Here is a 22,768-nt window from a genome sequence, read left to right as displayed (position 1 = left end):
TGCAGCAGGTAAATAGACTGTAACGTCTGCAGCAGGTAAACAGACTGTAACGTCTGCAGCGGGTAAACAGACTGTAACGTCTGCAGGTAAACAGGCTGTAACGTCTGCAGCGGGTAAACAGACTGTAACATCTGCAGCAGGTAAACAGGCTGTAACGTCTGCAGCGGGTAAACAGACTGTAACGTCTGCAGCAGGTAAACAGACTGTAACGTCTGCAGCGGGTAAACAGACTGTAACGTCTGCAGCGGGTAAACAGACTGTAACGTCTGCAGGTAATCAGGCTGTAACGTCTGCAGCGGGTAAACAGACCGTAACGTCTGCAGCGGGTAAACAGACTGTAACGTCTGCAGCGGGTAAACAGACTGTAACGTCTGCAGCAGGTAAACAGACTGTAACGTCTGCAGCGGGTAAACAGGCTGTAACGTCTGCAGGAGGTAAACAGACTGTAACGTCTGCAGGTAAACAGACTGTAATGTCTGCAGGAGGTAAACAGGCTGTAACGTCTGCAGGAGGTAAACAGGCTGTAACGTCTGCAGCGGGTAAACAGACTGTAACGTCTGCCGCGGATAAACAGACTGTAACGTCTGCAGCAGGTAAACAGGCTGCAGCGGGTAAACAGACTGTAACGTCTGCAGCATGTAAACAGACTGTAACATCTGCAGCGGGTAAACAGACCGTAACGTCTGCAGCAGGTAAACAGACCGTAACGTCTGCAGCAGGTAAACAGACTGTAACGTCTGCAGGTAAACAGACTGTTACGTCTGCAAGTAAACAGACTGTAACGTCTGCAGCAGGTAAACAGACTGTAACGTCTGCAGCGGGTAAACAGACTGTAACGTCTGCAGCGGGTAAACAGACTGTAACGTCTGCAGGTAATCAGGCTGTGACGTCTGCAGCAGGTAAACAGACTGTAACGTCTGCAGAAGATAAACAGATTGTAACGTCTGTAGTGGGTAAACATACTGTAACGTCTGCCGCGGATAAACAGACCGTAACATCTGCAGCGGGTAAACAGGCTGTAATGTCTGCAGGTAAACAGACTGTAACGTCTGCAGCGGGTAAACAGACTGTAACGTCTGCAGCGGGTAAACAGACTGTAACGTCTGCCGCGGATAAACAGACTGTAACGTCTGCAGCAGGTAAACAGGCTGCAGCGGGTAAACAGACTGTAACATCTGCAGGTAAACAGACTGTAACGTCTGCAGGTAAACAGACTGTAACGTCTGCAGCAGGTAAACAGACCGTATCATCTGCAGCAGGTAAACAGACCGTAACATCTGCAGCGGGTAAACAGACCGTAACGTCTGCAGCGGGTAAACAGACTGTAACGTCTGCAGCGGGTAAACAGACTGTAACGTCTGCAGGTAAACAGACTGTAACGTCTGCAGCAGGTAAACAGACTGTAACGTCTGCAAGTAAACAGACTGTGACGTCTGCAGCAGGTAAACAGACTGTAACGTCTGCAAGTAAACAGACTGTGACGTCTGCAGCAGGTAAACAGACTGTAACGTCTGCAGCGGGTAAACAGACTGTAACGTCTGCAGCGGGTAAACAGACTGTAACGTCTGCAGCGGGTAAACAGACTGTAACGTCTGCAGCGGGTAAACAGACTGTAACGTCTGCAGGTAATCAGGCTGTAACGTCTGCAGCGGGTAAACAGACTGTAACGTCTGCCGCGGGTAAACAGACTGTAACGTCTGCAGGTAAACAGACTGTAACGTCTGCAGCGGGTAAACAGACTGTAACGTCTGCAGGTAAACAGACTGTAACGTCTGCAGGTAAACAGACTGTAACGTCTGCAGCAGGTAAACAGACTGTAACGTCTGCAGGAAAACAGACTGTAACGTCTGCCGGTAAACAGACTGTAACGTCTGCAGCAGGTAAACAGACTGTAACGTCTGCAGCAGGTAAACAGACTGTGACGTCTGCAGCAGGTAAACAGACTGTAACGTCTGCAAGTAAACAGACTGTAAAGTCTGCAGGTAAACAGACTGTAACGTCTGCAGTGGGTAAACAGACTGTAATGTCTGCAGGTAAACAGGCTGTAACGTCTGCAGCAGGTAAACAGACTGTAACGTCTGCAGCGGGTAAATATACTTTAACGTCTGCAGCGGGTAAACAGGCTGTAACGTCTGTAGGAGATAAACAGACTGTAACGTCTGCAGGTAAACAGGCTGTAACGTCTGCAGGTAAACAGGCTGTAACGTCTGCAGCGGGTAAACAGACCGTAACGTCTGCAGCGGGTAAACAGACTGTAACGTCTGCAGCAGGTAAACAGACTGTAACATCTGCAGCGAGTAAACAGACCGCAACGTCTGCAGCGGGTAAACAGACTGTAACGTCTGCAGGTAAACAGGCTGTAACGTCTGCAGCGGGTAAACAGACTGTAACGTCTGCAGCGGGTAAACAGACTGTAACGTCTGCCGCGGATAAACAGACTGTAACGTCTGCAGCAGGTAAACAGGCTGCAGCGGGTAAACAGACTGTAACATCTGCAGGTAAACAGACTGTAACGTCTGCAGGTAAACAGACTGTAACGTCTGCAGCGGGTAAACAGACTGTAACGTCTGCAGGTAATCAGGCTGTAACGTCTGCAGCGGGTAAACAGACTGTAACGTCTGCCGCGGGTAAACAGACTGTAACGTCTGCAGCGGGTAAACAGACTGTAACGTCTGCAGCGGGTAAACAGACTGTAACGTCTGCCGCGGAAAAACAGACTGTAACGTCTGCAGCAGGTAAACAGACTGCAGCGGGTAAACAGACTGTAACGTCTGCAGCGGGTAAACAGACTGTAACGTCTGCAGGTAAACAGACTGTAACGTCTGCAGCAGGTAAACAGACTGTAACATCTGCAGGTAAACAGACCGTAACATCTGCAGCAGGTAAACAGACCGTAACATCTGCAGCGGGTAAACAGACCGTAACGTCTGCAGCGGGTAAACAGACTGTAACGTCTGCAGCGGGTAAACAGACTGTAACGTCTGCAGGTAAACAGACTGTAACGTCTGCAGCAGGTAAACAGACTGTAACATCTGCAGGTAAACAGACCGTAACATCTGCAGCAGGTAAACAGACCGTAACATCTGCAGCGGGTAAACAGACCGTAACGTCTGCAGCGGGTAAACAGAATGTAACGTCTGCAGCGGGTAAACAGACTGTAACGTCTGCAGGTAAACAGACTGTAACGTCTGCAGCAGGTAAACAGACTGTAACGTCTGCAAGTAAACAGACTGTGACGTCTGCAGCAGGTAAACAGACTGTAACGTCTGTAAGTAAACAGACTGTGACGTCTGCAGCAGGTAAACAGACTGTAACGTCTGCAGCGGGTAAACAGACTGTAACGTCTGCAGCGGGTAAACAGACTGTAACGTCTGCAGCGGGTAAACAGACTGTAACGTCTGCAGCGGGTAAACAGACTGTAACATCTGCAGCGGGTAAACAGACTGTAACGTCTGCAGGTAATCAGGCTGTAACGTCTGCAGCGGGTAAACAGACTGTAACGTCTGCCGCGGGTAAACAGACTGTAACGTCTGCAGCGGGTAAACAGACTGTAACGTCTGCAGGTAATCAGGCTGTAACGTCTGCAGCGGGTAAACAGACTGTAACGTCTTCAGGTAAACAGGCTGTAACGTCTGCAGGTAAACAGGCTGTAACGTCTGCAGCGGGTAAACAGACTGTAACGTCTGCAGCAGGTAAACAGACTGTAACGTCTGCAGGTAAACAGACTGTAACGTCTGCAGGTAAACAGACTGTAACGTCTGCAGCAGGTAAACAGACTGTAACGTCTGCAGCAGGTAAACAGACTGTGACGTCTGCAGCAGGTAAACAGACTGTAACGTCTGCAAGTAAACAGACTGTAACGTCTGCAGCAGGTAAACAGGCTGTAACGTCTGCAGTGGGTAAACAGACTGTAATGTCTGCAGGTAAACAGGCTGTAACGTCTGCAGCAGGTAAACAGACTGTAACGTCTGTAGCGGGTAAATATACTTTAACGTCTGCAGCAGGTAAACAGGCTGTAACGTCTGCAGCAGGTAAACAGGCTGTAACGTCTGTAGGAGATAAACAGACTGTAACGTCTGCAGGTAAACAGGCTGTAACGTCTGCAGGTAAACAGGCTGTAACGTCTGCAGCGGGTAAACAGACCGTAACGTCTGCAGCGGGTAAACAGACTGTAACGTCTGCAGCAGGTAAACAGACTGTAACATCTGCAGCGAGTAAACAGACCGCAACGTCTGCAGCGGGTAAACAGACTGTAACGTCTGCAGGTAATCAGGCTGTAACGTCTGCAGCGGGTAAACAGACTGTAACGTCTGCCGCGGGTAAACAGACTTTAACGTCTGCAGCGGGTAAACAGACTGTAACGTCTGCAGCAGGTAAATAGACTGTAACGTCTGCAGCAGGTAAACAGACTGTAACGTCTGCAGCGGGTAAACAGACTGTAACGTCTGCAGGTAAACAGGCTGTAACGTCTGCAGCGGGTAAACAGACTGTAACATCTGCAGCAGGTAAACAGGCTGTAACGTCTGCAGCGGGTAAACAGACTGTAACGTCTGCAGCAGGTAAACAGACTGTAACGTCTGCAGCGGGTAAACAGACTGTAACGTCTGCAGCGGGTAAACAGACTGTGACGTCTGCAGCGGGTAAACAGACTGTAACGTCTGCAGGTAAACAGACTGTAACGTCTGCAGCAGGTAAACAGACTGTAACGTCTGCAGCAGGTAAACAGACTGTAACGTCTGCAGCGGGTAAACAGACTGTAACGTCTGCAGGTAAACAGACTGTGACGTCTGCAGGTAAACAGACTGTAACGTCTGCAGCAGGTAAACAGTCTTTAACATCTGCAGCAGGTAAATAGGCTGTAACGTCTGCAGCAGGTAAACAGACTGTAACGTCTGCAGCGGGTAAACAGACTGTAACGTCTGCAGGTAAACAGTCTGTAACGTCTGCAGCAGGTAAACAGACTGTAACGTCTGCAGCAGGTAAATAGGCTGTAACGTCTGCAGCAGGTAAACAGACTGTAACGTCTGCAGCAAGTAAACAGACTGTAACGTCTGCAGCAGGTAACGATACTGTAACGTCTGCAGGTAAACAGACTGTAACGTCTGCAGCAGGTAACGATACTGTAACTTCTGCAGCAGGTAACGATACTGTAACGTCTGCAGCAGGTAAACAGACTGTAACGTCTGCAGCAGGTAACGATACTGTAACGTCTGCAGCAGGTAAACAGACTGTAACGTCTGCAGCGGGTAAACAGACTGTAACGTCTGCAGGTAAACAGACTGTGACGTCTGCAGGTAAACAGACTGTAACGTCTGCAGCAGGTAAACAGTCTTTAACATCTGCAGCAGGTAAATAGGCTGTAACGTCTGCAGCAGGTAAACAGACTGTAACGTCTGCAGCGGGTAAACAGACTGTAACGTCTGCAGGTAAACAGTCTGTAACGTCTGCAGCAGGTAAACAGACTGTAACGTCTGCAGCAGGTAAATAGGCTGTAACGTCTGCAGCAGGTAAACAGACTGTAACGTCTGCAGCAAGTAAACAGACTGTAACGTCTGCAGCAGGTAACGATACTGTAACGTCTGCAGGTAAACAGACTGTAACGTCTGCAGCAGGTAACGATACTGTAACTTCTGCAGCAGGTAACGATACTGTAACGTCTGCAGCAGGTAAACAGACTGTAACGTCTGCAGCAGGTAACGATACTGTAACGTCTGCAGCAGGTAAACAGACTGTAACGTCTGCAGTGGGTAAACAGGCTGTAACCTTGTCTTGGAGCTTCTGTTTTCATCACATCTGGACAAACATTTCATGAATGTGAAAAACTTTTCACCAGATGTTAAAAACATCTCATGTTAATATATCACAAAGTTTATAGGGTAGTACTTTAGTACTTGTTACTGATTGGATTAAACGTCTGAAGCATCAGTCATACGTCACTTCCTGTTTATATAAGCCTCAGCAGCAAAAGGTCGTTTCTCGTCAACATTTCACACATTTGAATCTGCAGCAGGTGAAATGTTTTTGTGTTTCATGAAGGGCTGCAGTAAAGAATGAATATAACTACAGTCGATGTAAATGATTCAGTACTTTTAATAAGAAAGACTTTACTCTTGATCTGCAGTAAACACACTGAGGGCTTCTTCCTTCACTGCAGTGAAACCAGCAGCAGCAGGTTGTTCCTGTGACTCACTTCCTGTCATTGCACTTCCTGCTCTGCTGCAGCAGTTGGATCGATCACAGGAAGTTAAACTAATAACATCAATCAGTGAAGAAGCTGCAGAGTGGAGGAGTCTGCAGGAATCTCACCGACTGGGGGTAAGAAAGAGACACACCTTACTGTGTGTGTGTATGTGTGTGTGTGTGTGTGTGTGTGTGTGTGTGTGTGTGTGTGTGTGTCTGTGTGTGTGTGTGTGTGTGTGTGTGTGTGTGTGTGTGTGTGTGTGTGTGTGTCTGTGTCTGTGTGTGTGTTTCTGTGCGTGTGTGTGTGTGTATGTGTGTGTGTGTGTCTGTTTCTGTGTGTGTGTCTGTGTCTGTGTGTGTGTGTGTGTGTGCGTGTTTCTGTGTGTGTGTCTGTGTGTGTGTGTGTCTGTGTGTGTGTTTCTGTGTGTGTGTGTGTGTGTGTGTGTGTGTGTGTGTGTGTGTGTGTGTGTGTGTCTGTGTCTGTGTGTGTGTCTGTATATGTGTTTCTGTGTGTGTGTTTCTGTGTGTGTGTGTGTGTGTGTGTGTGTGTGTGGCATGAAAGTGAAAGTAACACAGCTCTGTTAGGGGAACATGTCAGTTTGAAACAGGTCAGAGTGTCTGCAGTCTTTCAGGCTTCAGGTGCAGAAAACCGTCATTAGGTACTTTGATACGATCTCCGTTGTTTTAATGATCTTCAGAGGACTTAGGGGCGGGGCTACCGGGGGCTGACACAGGTTTAAGATTCAGCAGCTATTAAAGACGACCTGAGAAGAGCGCTGTAGACTCTCTGTAACCTGACAGACTAAATGTAGGGCAGAGAGCCCGTACATCACATGTCAGATTTAAGCCCTCAGTTCTGCCTCTCAGGCTCAGCTTCATTAAAGTCTGATTCAAATCCTCAGAGGTAAACATCACCAGCAAGGGAAACAGTTTACAAATCTATAATCTGATTTTTAAAGGCACCTGTGTGATCTGTCCAGCCTCGTGGAGACTCATGGCAACGGCTGACACAAAGCTGGGAGGATCTGAGGAGTCCATGACGAGGTCTGAGGAGGCCATGAGGAGGTCTGTGGGCCCAGTGGACTCCTGGGAGTCTGAGCTGACCTCCATCCAGAACTCTTTGAAGTTTGTGTTGATGCTGAAGGAGGAGTATGTTTGTCCCGTCTGCAGAGGAGTCGTTCTCAACCCTCAGCAGAACTCCTGTGGACACATCTACTGCTACCACTGTCTGCAGGGACTACTGTAGGAACCAGTCCACCTTAAAACACACTCACATCAACACGGTCCACCTTAAAACACACTCACATCAACACGGTCCACCTTAAAACACACTCACACTGACACAGTCCACCTTAAAACACACTCACACTGACACAGTCCACCTTAAAACACACTCACACTGACACAGTCCACCTTAAAACACACTCACACTGACACAGTCCACCTTAAATCCCCGCTGAACAACTGTTCTTTTTTATTCCAGGGAGTCTTCATCACCATCCAGCCCCGTTTGTCCAGTAGAGGGCGCTGTGATCACACCGGCTGAGGTCAGAACATTCACTATCTCTGTTTAGCATGTTAGCATGCTAGTGTTAGCTAATTAGCTGTAAACAAAAAGTACACCTGGTGCTGATGTCATTAGATGTAAAGGTATTTGTTCATAAATAAGGATGTATATAAGAAGTGGACGTCTTCTGTCTAATGTCCAGCAGGGGGCGTAAAGCAGTCTCATTCTATGATAAAATGTTCCGACATGTCAGCTGATTTACTTCCTGAAGAGTTAATCTGTAGATCAGAAGTCTTCTTCATCACAGCGTCTCCTTGAAAGAGGGGGAGGGGCTACCTGGGACTGGGAACTTAGCACTGACACTTAAAGCTCCGCCCTCTTCTCCAAATATGGTCACTTCTGGCTGATTGGCACCCACACAACAAACTCTAAACCGCTTCATGGTGCTGACAAGATGGCGACAACCAAAATACCAGAAGTCCTGATGTCACCATGGCCACGCCCACTTCTTACATACAGTCTGTGGTAATTAACCTGAGTAATTAAAAGAGTTTTCTTTCTGCAGGTTTTTCAAGATAAATGCTGCAAACGAGAGATCTCCTGTTTAGAGGTGTACTGCACCAACTACCCAGCATGCACCTCTGTCGTCACATTACAGCGCCTGCAGGTGAACAGCCTCGCCTTAGAGATAAGTAAAGTCCTCTTCAGACTGCGTTTCCATTAAAGTGCCGTAGCTAAGCTCCGCCCTCATCACGTCCGCTCCACATACACACATAGTCAGACATGCACACACACACAGCGCTGTTCTCCCCCGCTGGATCAGCTGATCCCGCCTCCCCTCTGTAACGCCTCTGAAGATGGGATAGAGGGGGGGGGTCACTGCGTCCCCACATTACGCCTCCATGACGTTCAGACTGACGGAGAAACGTCTCAGAGGCGTAAATATCACGGCTTGAAACGACAGTCTCGTCATGGCGCTCTCTGATTGGTTGTTCCCTTCTCTGCAGGAGCACCTGAGCTTGTGTCAATACGAGCAGCTGCAGTGCACTAATCCGGGCTGCAGGGCGGCGCTACAGAGGAGACACCTGCAGGATCACGTAACCAACACCTGTCGTCAGCGCACAGAGCCCTGCCCTCACTGCCAGCAGCCACTCCAGCTCAGCCTGGTCCAGGTAAAGTCCTCACTGAGGTCCAGGTAAAGTCCTCATTGAGGTCCAGGTAAAGTCATCAGCCTGATCCAGGTAAAGTCCTCATTGAGGTCCAGGTAAAGTCCTCAGCCTGGTCCAGGTAAAGTCCTCACTGAGGTCCAGGTAAAGTCCTCACCGAGGCTGCACACCTGGGATGTCTCTGATTCATCCTGAATGTTTGTTGCTCTGTGTCCTGTAGGATCACCTGCACAGTACCTGTCCTCAGGTGGAGGTGGACTGTCCCAACAGCTGCTCCCAGACGCTCCCCAGACACCAGGTGAGCTCATCACTCTACAGACACACAGTGCATCGTCTGCTCAGCTGCTGATTGGTCAGAGGGGGGGATGGGGGAGGGGGGGTAAGGGTTAGGGACGTCTAAACAATCGAGTTTGAAACTTTATTATCTAGTAAAAATCTAATTAGAGACATCGACCATGTCCTATTGTTTACGGTGAGAAGGTGTTTGTGAGAAGAACAAACATCCACCTGGGGGAGGGGCTACTGCCCTTTGTGATGTCATGTCTGTTTGAGCACACATTTTCTGAAAAGTGGAGCAGGCAGAAGACAGAGAGGATGGACTTTTCTCATGATTGGGGGGTTTGTAGACAGACTAGAGACACATGTTAGAGTCAGAGGAACATGGAGAAGAAGATTTTAAATATGTCACCTTTAAGAGAAACAGTATGTCAAAGCTTTCCTGGAACACAGCAGCACATCATGGTTGAAGAGTCTGAGATCCTGAGAGTGACACCAGGACTAAATGACCACCGTGTGGATCAGTTCAACAGCTTTTTACTGTGCATGGCTCCCACATCACACACTGACCTTATGACATCACACATTGACCTTATGACATCACACATTGACCTTATGACATCACACATTGACCTCCCTCATGACATCACACACTGACCTCATGACATCACACACTGACCTCATGACATCACACACTGACCTTATGACATCACACACTGAAATCATGACATCACACATTAACCTCATGACATCACACACTGACCTCATGACATCACACACTGACCTGATGACATCACACATTGACCTTATGATATCACACATTGACCTGATGACATCACACATTGACCTGATGACATCACACATTGACCTTATGACATCACACATTGACCTTTGTTCCCATTCCTTTGAGCTGTTTGACCTCACTTTGGGATCCCTAACCACTTCCTGTTTCTGAGCTTAACTTCCTGTCCTAACCTTCCAGCTACAGGAAGGTCCTTAATTTTGTTTTAAATAAAAGCACACAGCAAGTAAAGTACTCTCAGATTAAGATACAGGACAAACCTTCAGAATAAAAGCCTAATAAGTTTTATTTTTAAATGCGAATAATGGATTTTCAAACATGCGATTCAAAGTGTGATTAATCGTCCATGATGAGTCTCAGAGTGTGTGTGATCTCTTCCAGCTGGCGGAGCACCGAGAGGCGTGTCCAGAGGTTCATGCTGACTGTTCTTACAGGAGGTTTGGCTGCCTGGTGCAGGTGAGTTCACCTGGAGAATGAGTCATCAGACTGAACTTCCTGTCTTCTTTACCTGAAGTCTTTCTTTCTGCAGGATAAGAGACGGAGAGTGAAGCTGCACGAAGACGCTGCTGTCAATCATCACATGCTGCTGGTCCTGAGAAGTAACACACACCTGGAGCAACAGGTACGCCACACACACACACACACACACCTGGAGCAACAGGTACGCCACACACACACACACTCACCTGGAGCAACAGGTACGCCACACACACACACACTCACCTGGAGCAACAGGTACGCCACACACACACACACACACCTGGAGCAACAGGTACGCCACACACACACACACTCACCTGGAGCAACAGGTACGCCACACACACACACACACCTGGAGCAACGAGTATGCCACACACACACACACTCACCTGGAGCAACAGGTACGCCACACACACCTGGAGCAACAGGTACGCCACACACACACACACCTGGAGCAACAGGTACGCCACACACACACACACTCACCTGGAGCAACAGGTACGCCACACACACACTCACCTGGAGCAACAGGTACGCCACACACACACACACTCACCTGGAGCAACAGGTACGCCACACACACACTCACCTGGAGCAACAGGTACGCCACACACACACACACACACACACACACTCACCTGGAGCAACAGGTACGCCACACGCACACACTCACCTGGTCCTCAAAGATTACCTGAAGTTATGATATCTTCTCAGCACCATGAGAAATAAGACAAACCAACAATACTGTGATGATTTCACTCAAACTGTATTTTGTAGTAACAAACAGTCGCCACTAGGTGGCAGCGGCGACATTTTTGCAGTTTAAGAACAGCTCACTGAATGTTCCACTTCACTGTTTATGATAAAAAACCATGTGGAGGACGAGAGTCTATGACATTTCAAACGCCGAGGTGAGACTTGGTGTTATGAATATGATCCGATCCAGCAGACGAAGGGTTTCGGGACCCGTCGACTCTGAGAAACGATCGTTTTATTGTGTAGTGTGAAAGAGTGAACAATAATCAAAAGGTCATCTGGGACACCTCAAGACCTCCGGACAGGAAGTGTACCATGTTTGATTGTTATTCTGCCTCCTCGGGCAGGTGGAGGTTCTCCAGGAGGAGGCGCTGTTGAGGCAGCAGGAGGTCCAGGTGGATGGTTTACATCTCGCTGGTCTGCAGAAGAAGATTGGACTGCTGCAGCAGCAGACGAGCAGCCATGAACACATCGTGTCAGCAGCTCAGGTGAGTACAGACTTCAAGAACCGTTCAAAACGTCGACACTTCAACCATCCATCAACACAAATCTTTACACAAGCACCTGGGGCTCAGGCTTATGAAGGGAGGCATCAATCAGACAATCAATCTTTATTTGTATAGCACCAATTCACAACAAGTGTTATCTGGAGACGCATTACTAAAGATCATATGTAATAATCTGCAGGAAGGATTTCTCCTTTGTATTCCTCCCCACTGAGGTGGAGGTCGGAGCAGGTCGTGTATGAATGAGGACGGCGGTGGTTGAAGGACGTCACAGTCTGATTGGTGGAGGCTGAGCGTCGGGATAAAAATTTGTGGTCACACGCATAAAATGTTTCCCCGTTCCACCAATATGAACTTGAAGACGATTTGGCAACGTGTGAATCTTCTTGATTCTTTGGGAATGAAAAACAAAGAAGTGTAAAGTCACAAATCAAAGTTTTCAGATCACATGGAAACACTTGCTCATGTTATTCCCCTTCTAGAGGAAGCCGAGACACAACATGAACAAAGACCCAAATCTCTCACTTCTCAAACTTCCAGAGAGAACACTTTAACCCTTTCAACCAGAACGTTATTTATTTTTGATACATGAATAACTTCAGAGATATGATGTGCTGATATGAATAACTTCATAGATATGATGTGCTGATATGAATAACTTCAGAGATATGATGTGCTGATATGAATAACTTCATAGATATGATGTGCTGATATGAATAACTTCAGAGATATGATGTGCTGATATGAATAACTTCAGAGATATGATGTGCTGATATGAATAACTTCAGAGATATGATGTGCTGATATGAATAACTTCATAGTCCAAACCAAACAAACAAACAGGAGCTGATGAATCAAGGGAAATAAAAGACAACCCCCTTAGGGTCAGGGTCAGGGGTTTTAACGAACTAAAAACAGGAGAAAACAAGGTTCTAGTAATTAACGATTCACGCCAACATTAACTTACACAAAACAAACTAAGAACAGATTAACGAAGGTCACGTGGCGTGTCCAGTGTAGAGTGAGGGAGATGGAGTCTCCCTGCGCCGCGACAACGTCATCTTCCTGTCTGCAGCGTATCATTGGCGGAGCAGAAAATTGATGGGCCAATCGGCTCCTGGAGCTGGCTATTTACACACAGGAAGAACAACAGCCAATGAAAAATACTTATTACGACCACAGTCTACAAGACCATTTATTGGTAAGTTCGACACGTTTATGTCAGGACATTTAAACGTTTTTGTTTAAAAGTCAAAGTACAAAAAAAACGACATCAACACGTGAAGAGATCGACCAGCAGACTCTTAAAAACAGAATAGTTCATTTGAATCTAGTCCCGCCTCTAATGAGGCAAATAGCCAATCATAGATTTGGATTTTAGGGTGGCCAATCAGATTTCAAGGGGGGCCCATGCGACCCCTCTGGACACGCCCCTGCTAATAAAGGAATTGTTGCACATGCTGATCTGAGTCTTGACTCCACGTTCTGGTTTCTTCTGTCTGTGTTCAGAGGACTCTGAGCCGGCAAGAGGACGTCCTGTCTACCGTACAGCTCGACATCCAGCAGGTGTCTCGAGGACTCGGTTCTGGTCTAGAGGATCTGGAGCAGCTCAAGAAGTCTGTGGATGCTGTAATCCAGAAAATTTCAGCCACGGAGGCACTCAAAGAACATCTGGGTAAGAGGAGCTAATCACACTTCCTCTGTGACTGTGAATGTGTTCAGGAGTGTTTAGTAGAGCCGAACCCCATTAAAGAGAGTTAGAGATTCGTCTACCAGCACAAAGATTCTCCAGGTGCGTCTCAGAAACCGTTGACCCGAGCTCCATCAGAAAGAAGAATCTCAAAGTTCAGACGTAAACACACCGAACATTAAAGCATCTTGTTACGATCACGTGCACTCTGTGTTTGGAAAATATATTTAATGCTTTTATAAACATAGAAAATACAGACTAAACAAAAAACAGCAAACATAAAAATAAAAACCTACCCCCCACCCCCCTCCCAAAAGGAAAATGAACGAAAAGTTACTTAAAGAACAAAAAGGGAGCAGTACTTCATACCGCAAACCCCAAGTTAAAGCTAGCAAAAAACTAGCCACTTCTCACATACCACGGAAGTCACCTGACTTCACATGTAAACAATCATTTAAATAATAAAAACAACATGTAGTCTTTGACTTATGCATGTTTGTTGGCCTCTCTGGAATAACAGGTATAAGTAAAACGTCTCGTAGTGAGGCCATCTCTTTACAATCCATTTATCCGTCTCACGCTGCGTTTGAGTCCCACTCCTCCACCTCGCTGCTCAAAAACGGTTCAGCATGGACTGGAGTATCGAACGTACGAGTGCTGCTGTTAACTGTAAAGATAAACCTTGCAGGATGTCGAAATCTACACCTGATGTTGTTGGCTCTTCCTCATATCTTCAAACGTTTCTTCATGGTGTTTGATGTGAGATCAGGGAAGATAAACACCGCACGCCCATCATAACATGATGGAGCCTTCTCTCAGCACCAGCTCTTTCACGTGGTGGTGCAGCCTTGCAATTCTAGCCCTCGATTTACCATCCTGAGCTGACACTGGGCTCCGGTGGGCTGGGTCAAAGTTGTCCTCCCCCAGTAGTTTTGGAAGCAGGTCTACCTTCTTCAGATTTCTCCTTATACCCTGATAATGCCGATAATGTGGATGTCGGCAGGAGCGAGACTCCAGGTCGTCGAGCTTTGCTAACTGTTGTCTTACTTGAGATGTTAAGCTGTCATGGCACTGTTCCAATTCCTCGATCCGCCTCTCATGTGGCTCTTTCGACCTTTTGTCGACGGTGCTGTTGAGAGTGGTTATTTCTGCTAGGACGTCATCGATAGTAGCGGTGGTGCTAGCGCTAGCTTTAGCCTCTTCTACGTCCGCTAGTTTTCACATTTCTTGCCTTTTCCTGGTTTTGTCATTTCGCGTGTAACTAATTACCACGCTGCGTAAAAATATCAAAAACAAAGAGTAATGCAAAGTTCAGGTGGAGCTCCCCCAAAACACACCTACTCCATATCAAAGCAAACCGGAAGTAGCTAGTTGAATAACTTTTGTGTTTCCTTCTTCCAGAAACTTTAGAGGAGAATCTGAGGCATCACTCGAGTGTCCTGGAGCTCCACGCCGCTCAGCTTATTTGTAACAAGCAGCACCTGCAGGAGCTCGAGGCGACGTCCCACGACGGCAAACTGATCTGGAAGATTGACGGCTTCAGAAAGAGGAAGGAAGACGAGGCCAAAGGTCAGCCGCCTTGCCTGACCAGTTCACCGTTCCACACTGGACGCTGCGGCTACAAAATGGCCGCAAAAACCTACCTGAACGGTGACGGGGAGGGGCGAGGGACTCACCTGTCTCTTTATGTGGTCCTGATGCCGGGGGACTTTGATGCTCTGCTGCCGTGGCCTTTCAAACAGAACGTGTCTCTGTCCATACTCGATCAAAGTGGAGCTGGAAACCACCGTACTCTCAGCTTCAGACCCGACCTGACGTCCAAAAGCTTCCAGCGACCCGACACAGACTCTTTCAGCAACGTGGCGAGTGGATTGTCTTGTTTCATTCCCCTCGACCAGCTGGAGAATCCTCAAAACGCTTCGTATGTCGACGATGACACGCTGTTTGTCAAAGTCAAGGTGGACATGGCCAGTTTAGAGCAGCTCTAAATCTCAACAACTCAAAAGTTCTAGAAGCCGTGTGTTGTCGATGCTTCTAGAATCAGAATGATTCAGGAAGTAGTTTTAATAAGAGTTACTTAATTATTAACATGGATACAATCGTTAATAGATATTTAGAGTTTAGAAAGTAAAGCTGGCTTAACTTCTCATTAACAGCAGATCATTTATGAATCAATTCATGCACATATCAAACTTTGTCCCCTGGAGATGAATAAAATATTTCTGAACCCGTCTTTCATCTTCTTGAATATAAACAAACACAACAGTTCTGAGCATCATCACAAGGAAAAACACGCTCTCACTTTATTTTATTTTTTTGCCACTAAAATTTTGTATTATTTTTTTAAACAGAAAAAACATCAACAACATAACATCAGAATAATTGCCAGACATTTAGACATGTTCAATTTTAGGTCATAACCTCAGTAGTGCAGCTCACCAGGGGTCTTCTCATCATTTACATGATAAAATAAAATAAAATAAAATAGAAAATCTGTGAAAGGGAGGTAAATGACATAAAGTTGTCAGAATGAGTGTGGGGCAAACCACCTTATCTAGTGATCTGTCAAATATTGTCTCCATTTTGACCATTTTGCATTTTACAAGTCCTTTCTTACTCTCGATAAGAAAGTCAGTCTTTCCATCTGGTGAATCTCTTTCATATTTCAAACCAGTTATCTACTGTGGGCGGATCAGTCTGTAACCATTTACGGGTGATCGCTTTTTTTGCTGCTACTGAAAATATTTTCAGAAGGTATCTATCACCTCCTTTTATTTCGTTGAGCAGATCACCCAAATAATGTGAGATGAAAGTTAATGGAAACAGTTGTCCAAGAATCTGTTCCATGATTGTCCAGATATTTTCCCAAAACAGTCGTATCTTTGGACAAGACCAAAAAATGTGGTGGTGATCTGCCCCATCACTCCAACAGTCTCTCCAACATGTACAGCTTCTACTTTCTTATTTTTTATTATGATTTGAAGTCATGAAACCCACGTACAAAAGACTTGAAGAATGGAAGCTGTCAATCCCTAAAACAGCCTGTCTCCAGGTGGAAATCTTTGGAGCTGTGCGGCAGGTAGTCCCTGCTGCTGGCGATCATCGAGACCTGATTGATAACCTCTTTCGTTTCAGACTGTGTGTGTAATATGAATCATTTAGTCTCTGTTGTAGCTCCTTTGATCACTGTGTCACCATCAGAGTCTGCAGTCTGTAGCTATCGTCCCTCTGTATTTGAGAAAGATGCAGCACACCGGACCCTAGTGGATCGGTCTTACTCAGGTCCAGCTCTATCAGGTGTGAAGGGTTCAGGGTCAGAGCCGAGGCCAGAGACGTACAGCCGCTGTCCGTCATCTCTGACAACCTTATGGACAAAAAAAATAGAAATTCAAAACAAGAATCTCTATTTAGTGTTAATTCCTCATCTCCAAACTTCCACCTGATTATCTGATTATTATGTTGTGGCTCACTTTTGGCTCCCTGGGAGTTTACTACATATGATAGTAAATATGATCATCAACATTAATGTGATATAGAACTCACCTCAGGATCTCCAGACAACACTGAGGTTTCCTCAGCCAATCACAAAGCAGCTTCACTCCCCGGTCTGTCTGCTGGTTGTAACTCAGGTCCAGCTCTTTGAGAGAGGAGGGGCAGCAGAGGGCCAAATGCAAGCAGCTGTCTGCTCTTAATGAGCAGCATTTCAGGCTGGAAGACAAAGTTAACCCATCAGTCAGCATGTGCTTTGCTTCATATATAGTTTCAGTAGGTCATAGTCCTGAGCAGGTCATAGTCCTGAGCAGGTCATGGTCCTGAGCTGGTCATAGTCCTGAGCAGGTCATGATCCTGAGCTGGTCATAGTCCTGAGCAGGTCATGGTCCTGAGCAGGTCATAGTCCTGAGCAGGTCATAGTCCTGAGCAGGTCATGGTCCTGAGCTGGTCATAGTCCTGAGCAGGTCGTGATCCTGAGCTGGTCATAGTCCTGAGCAGGTCATGGTCCTGAGCAGGTCATGGTCCTGAGCAGGTCATGGTCCTGAGCTGTTGGACCGAGCAAAACCATGGCGCACACGAGCACGGGGCATACAAATGATGTGGAATCTAAGGGTTAGACTCACCTCAGTTTCTCCAGCTTACAATGTGGCAAGAACTTAGAAAGGTGGTCAACTCCAGCGTCTTGGAGCTCATTCCTGGACAGATCAAGGACTCTGAGGTGGGCGGGGTTTGACCTCAGAGAGGACGCAAGATCAGCACAGCCAACTTCTGAAAACCGACAACCAGCCAACCTGATAGGGAAGACAGTTTTTCTTATTAATGGGTACATGCAGAGGCAGTGATGTGGTTTGCCATCAACCAACCTTATTCCAAACTTAGTTTGACTTCTACAGACAGAAGCTACATTTATGTTTGAATTGTTTGGCCAAAATAACAAGTGAATAATACTTAAAATACCATCTTTGATATTATATTCTACCTTTCTATTTCAGTGGATTAAGTCCAGACCTCCATCTATTAACCAGTGGTACGGGGACATTTTTAAAGTCTTACCAATGGAACGCTTAAGTTCAGTGTTGAAGGGAAATGAAAGGGTTTTCAGTAAGCTATGGGAACCATTCCCAAACCACCTCCCACGTGGCACAGCAGACCTATTACACAGGGGGCGCTGCAATGTAGATTGGCGCCCCTCCTTTACCTCTGAGAATACTTAATGCTCTCTAGGTGTTGTATTTTACATTCCTGCCTATGTTGTATATTCTCTGTTCCATGTTTAATGTCTGAAATCTGTGATATAGATATGTCCATGTATGATACTGTCTTGCAAAATATTTTGATGTCTTGTTTCGATTGTCTTTAAATCCCATGTGATCTGTAATCTGCTCATTTAAGTCCCTGCTGTCATGTGTATGTTTCTATGTCCTGTTTGTTCAAAAAATTAAATAAAATATATATGTATATTCTAACTTTGGTGATCTTTTTCAGAAATCCAATTTCAAAATGATCCCTCAAAAATCAACAATTTCAATTTATTCTTAAATATAAATGTCAAAATCAACAAAAATACTTTCCCCCAATATTAACTTTAAGAAATTAACTGAAATGAATCTTCATAAAAGGTGTTTCCTAGGTGTTTGGTGAAATGAAGGGATGTGAGGTAAGCAGTTTAATTCTTCTAACGTTTTCATTGGATTCCTCTTTCCGTTCTAATGACACACTAAACACAGCATCTCCATTCCAGTGTTAACCAATGAATCCATTTTGCAAAGCAAAACAGCCTGATTTGCAAAATCTTCCCAGGAGTTCAAGCAGCGGTGGAAACACTGACAACTACGGGCCTTAAGGCCCTGACACACCAAGGAGACCGTCGGTCCGTCGGTCCACATGTTGAATCTCCGTGAGCCGTCATCGGCGTGGTTGGGGGTAGGAATCTCTCTGATTGGCTGTTCAGATAAGCGAAACAGGAGAGCCAGTGCACGAGAAGAAATACGGAAGCATCTCTTCTCTTCTTGTTCCACTAATAAAAGATTATGGGCTGACAATGCCAGCGCCATTTTCACCTTTTTATCAGACATTATTCTCCATTAGAAGTTTATTACGAGTGTTGAGCGACAGCCGTGAGAAAATTGTCTTCTCGTATCACAACAATGGTTTATTTATCTGCGTTCTTCCTCGTCCTCTTCAGGTTTCACCTTTTGGAATGACGATTACAGACTACTGCCCCCTGCTGGCATGGAGAGGTATTGACTCTCATGCATATGCAGAACATACGTGGTGGTTGGCTGTCGGCTGTAGTCTTTGCGGTGTGTTCAAGTGAAACTTTTTGGTCGAGACAAAAGGCGTTGTGCTCCGACACCACAGGTGGCCTTCGTCGCCACTAGTTCTTTCCGTCTGCTTGATGTGTCAGGGCCTTTAGGGACATTTATTTCCTTGAAGAGAAGTCCCTGTTCCTTTTGGTTCTGGGGACCTTTGTCCAATAGACCTGTAAAAGTACACAAGTCATGGTGTTCCTGGATGTTCTTACCTGAGCTTCTGGAGTTTGCAGTTTGGACTTCTCAGACCGTAAGCGAGCAGCCTCATTCCAGAGTCTTGAAGATTATTTCTGCTCAGGTCTAGCTCCTCCAGGCAACAGGACTTAAGGCTGAGAACTGATGAAATTAACCGACAACATCTACCAGCCAGCTTACAGTCACTCAACCTAACGGAAAAAAACAATGTTCAGTTAACACAACCAGAGTTTTACAGCAGTTTGATTTGGTGAGGCTCAATACTTACGAGGCTATCTTTGAGACTTTGAGCACAGGCAGGAGCCTCTGCAGAACGTCATCTGATTTACAGTACTTCTTCAGGTCAAAGAGATCCAAGTCTTCATTGGACACCAGCAGCAGATAGGCCAGAGCTGACCAATGAGCAGGTAACATTTTACTAACATCTCCTGAGCTCTGGTAGTTCTGGACTTGCTGGACCAGAGACTGGTCCCCCAGCTCATTCAAACAGTGGAACAGATTGATACTCTGGTCAGCGTAAGACAGTTTCTTGATCTTCTCATGGATGTGGTTGATTGTCTCCTCGTTGTTCCATGGACGTCCTTCTTTAAATCCAAATACTTTCTGTATCAGCTTCTGATTTTCATCCTGAGACAGACCAAGCAGGAAGCGCAGGAACAAGTCCCACTGTCCTTTGTTGTTGGCTAAAGCCATATCCACTGCCTTCTTGTGAAGGAAGGTGATTGGGAGTTTTCTTTTCCTTTTCATGTCTGTCTGGCTGGGAAGTAGATTTTCTCCACTATCGATAAAGGTCTCTAAGACATACAGAGCTGCAAGAAATTCCTGAACACTTAAATGAATAAAACAGTACATTTCTTTTTTGTGAAGACCACATTCTTTTTTGATGATCTGGGTACAAACTCCGGAATAAACTGCAGCGTGTGTCAGCTCAATTTGACAGCTTTTTAAGTGGTTTTCATCAAAGATCACGTTTCCCTCCTGCAGCTGTTCAAAAGCCAGCTTTCCCAACTTCATGATCATCACTTTGTCTGCCTCTCTGTCCTCATAATTCTTCTTGCGAGTCATCTTTGCCTGGACGATCAGGAAGTGTGTGTACATTTCAGTCACAGACTTGGGTAGCTCACCTGTGTGAGTTTCTGTCAGGAGACTCTGGAGAACCGTGGCGGAAATCCAGCAGAAGACGGGGATGTGGCACATGATGTAGAGACTTCTCAAGGGCTTTGACTGAAGATGGTCTAAGATCTTCTGAGCCATATCTTTGTCACTTACCTTCTTCTGAAAGTACTCCTCTTTCTGCTCGTCATTAAAGCCTCGTACCTCCGTCACCCTGTCGATGGAATTAGGGGGAATCCTTGCAGATGCTGCTGGTCGGCTGGTGATCCAGACCGAGGCTTTGCACATTAGTTTCCCTGTGATTAAGTTAGTTAGCAGGACGTCCACTGTCGTGAGTTCTGTAACACTGCGGCACACCTTGTTATTCTTGAAGTCCAGAGGGAGTTTGCTTTCGTCCAGGCCGTCAAAGATGAACAAAACCTTTAAACCATCGTAGTCCGAGGCTTTCAAATCCTTCACTTCTACAAAATAGTGGGCAATTAACGTCATGACACTCCATTTCTCATCTTTGATTAAATTCAACTCCCTGAACGTAAATAGAAATAGAAAGTGAGTAGTGTGGTTGGCTTCCTTTCTCGCCCAGTCCTGAGTGAACTTGAGCACAGAGACAGTTTTTCCGATGCCAGCGATTCCTGCTGTCAGAACTCTCTGAGGCGGGTAGTGTTCGTTTGGTAAAGGTTGAAAAATGTCATTGAGGTTGATTTTGGTCTCCTTACACCTTTTACGTCCTAATTCAATCACTTCATGTTCGGTATTAACCTCCCCACCGCCTCCTTTGGTGATGAAAAGCTCAGTATAGATTTTGTCTAAAGGAGTCGGTTCATCTTCCTCTGTGCCTTGAAACAAATTCATTGTTTCTTTTTCAAGGAAAGATTTAAGTTCAGCTTGGCACTTTTGGATATATTCTGAAAAAGGAATGAAAACATGGTTAGTTATCAAATACAGCTTTGAGCACCTGGTGTTTAAAATAGGTACTGCAGTCCAAATTCTAAACATTGTAGACAGGGAGATCCCAGACAGAGCCATACCGCCAAATATAGATAACTGTGTCAAAGTATCCTTCTTGACAAAGTGTACCTGACTGAACTACTTATAGCTTCAGACAGGGGACTTCTCTCTGTGCTCGTCTTGTTAGATCTTAGTGCTGCTTTTGACACCACTGACCATCGGATCCTGTTGTACAGACTGGAGCATTTGCTTGGAATTACAGGGACTGCTTTAAGTTGGTTTGAATCCTACTTATCAGGCCGATCTCAGTTTGTACATGTTAATGATGAGTCCTCTATGCACACTAAAGTTTGCCATGGAGTCCCACAAGGTTCAGTGCTTGGACCAATTCTCTTTACATTATATATGCTTCCTCTGGGAAATATTATGAGGAAACACTCCATACAGTTTCACTGTTATGCAGATGAAAGGTCATTAGGAGCAGGTCATTATCAGTTACCGGCTTAAGTACATCCCTTCCAAAACCTAGACCAAAATCATGACAAATCTAGACTTGATCCTGCCTTGGTATTGGGAAGATTTCCTTTGATAAGTTCATGTAGCTTTTATCAATCGTCGATCAAATGATTGTAGAATCCGTTTAACAGTACCTTTATTGTCTGGAGGATCAGCTGTAGTGTCTTTTGGCTCAGCATGAGACGGGACTGAAACAGAAACATTTTTTAAATTATACAAAACATTTACCATCATTGCAGTGAATATGTTGAAATCAAGAAGACAAACATGAAGAAGGTATTTATTAGATGTATTAAGTTCGAGGAAACATCTACCGTGTTGATAGTATACATTAGAGGTAATTTGAACATCTCGTTGAGCACCGCTGAACTGAGGCGTGAGGATGGCGCTTCCAGTCTGGGCAGTGCATGTACTACCTCCGGCTTCCCTCCGAGTTTCGGCTGATTGAGACATAAAGTATTTAGAAATGAGATGATGAACAATTAAATAATAACCTGAACTCTGTGAGAGGGTACAACTCAATAAGAATGAAGAAGTTAACAATGTTTCATAATGATCCACCCCTCTACTTTCCCACATTAACAGTGTTACAACCACAGACTGTAAATATTAAAGTTTGAAGTCTGAGTGACGTCCCCCGTCTGTCCCTGCAGGGGGCGCTGGAGTCCCATCGATGGCGGTCTCCATGCTGGAAATGCTGTCTCAGTCTAACTTTCAGTCAACCTAACGACAGGCTGAGAGCTGGAGCTGAGGCGGGTTTTAAACCTCCTGACAAACCGTTACACCGCGCCCACCTGTCAATCAGGTCAGCTACACGCCTCATTGTGAA

At 45.9% G+C, this 22,768-nt stretch overlaps 2 protein-coding genes across 4 annotated transcripts in view; one reads left to right on the top strand and one right to left on the bottom strand.

The window, feature by feature from the left end:
* The first annotated feature begins 6,663 nt into the window (after positions 1–6,663).
* Positions 6,664–15,595, top strand: traf5 (Tnf receptor-associated factor 5). Of its 3 annotated transcripts, none has more exons than XM_061063957.1 (11): positions 6,664–6,839; positions 7,161–7,422; positions 7,664–7,727; positions 8,253–8,354; positions 8,695–8,859; positions 9,074–9,151; positions 10,313–10,387; positions 10,461–10,553; positions 11,515–11,655; positions 13,183–13,348; positions 14,765–15,595. In XM_061063957.1, exons 2-11 carry the CDS (start codon positions 7,175–7,177, stop codon positions 15,349–15,351), a joined length of 1,719 nt encoding a protein of 572 aa, XP_060919940.1. In that variant the 5' UTR covers positions 6,664–6,839; positions 7,161–7,174; the 3' UTR covers positions 15,352–15,595. The 3 variants fall into 3 exon arrangements, with proteins under 3 accessions (XP_060919940.1, XP_060919931.1, XP_060919922.1); XM_061063948.1 differs by having other exon boundaries at positions 7,140–7,422; XM_061063939.1 differs by lacking the exon at positions 6,664–6,839 and having other exon boundaries at positions 6,847–7,422.
* Positions 15,384–22,768, bottom strand: part of LOC132993934 (NLR family CARD domain-containing protein 3-like) — a 12,152-nt gene continuing 4,767 nt past the window's right edge. Inside the window, exons 3-9 of the mRNA XM_061063930.1 lie at positions 22,254–22,379; positions 22,074–22,127; positions 19,631–21,380; positions 19,380–19,553; positions 17,479–17,646; positions 16,907–17,071; positions 15,384–16,727 (exon numbers count right to left, since the gene is read on the bottom strand). Coding sequence (XP_060919913.1) covers positions 16,547–16,727; positions 16,907–17,071; positions 17,479–17,646; positions 19,380–19,553; positions 19,631–21,380; positions 22,074–22,127; positions 22,254–22,379 — 2,618 coding nt within the window. The 3' untranslated portion in view covers positions 15,384–16,546. The remainder of the gene's footprint in view (positions 16,728–16,906; positions 17,072–17,478; positions 17,647–19,379; positions 19,554–19,630; positions 21,381–22,073; positions 22,128–22,253; positions 22,380–22,768) is intronic.

The sequence above is a fragment of the Labrus mixtus genome, chromosome 2 (assembly GCF_963584025.1).
Source record: "Labrus mixtus chromosome 2, fLabMix1.1, whole genome shotgun sequence".
In the NCBI taxonomy this organism is placed as follows: domain Eukaryota; kingdom Metazoa; phylum Chordata; class Actinopteri; order Labriformes; family Labridae; genus Labrus; species Labrus mixtus.
Note: the sequence above shows the minus strand (reverse complement) of the source record. Positions and strands in the feature narration are given on the sequence as shown.

What these genes read in the sequence shown, in the direction of transcription:
- traf5 (XM_061063957.1), top strand. Translation starts at nt 7,175, where the DNA reads ATGGCAACGGCTGACACAAAGCTGGGAGGATCTGAGGAGTCCATGACG. An exon ending in TCCAGCTCAGCCTGGTCCAG is followed by an intron (nt 8,860 to 9,073) that starts GTAAAGTCCTCA and finishes TGTGTCCTGTAG; the next exon opens with GATCACCTGCACAGTACCTG. An exon ending in ACATCGTGTCAGCAGCTCAG is followed by an intron (nt 11,656 to 13,182) that starts GTGAGTACAGAC and finishes GTCTGTGTTCAG; the next exon opens with AGGACTCTGAGCCGGCAAGA.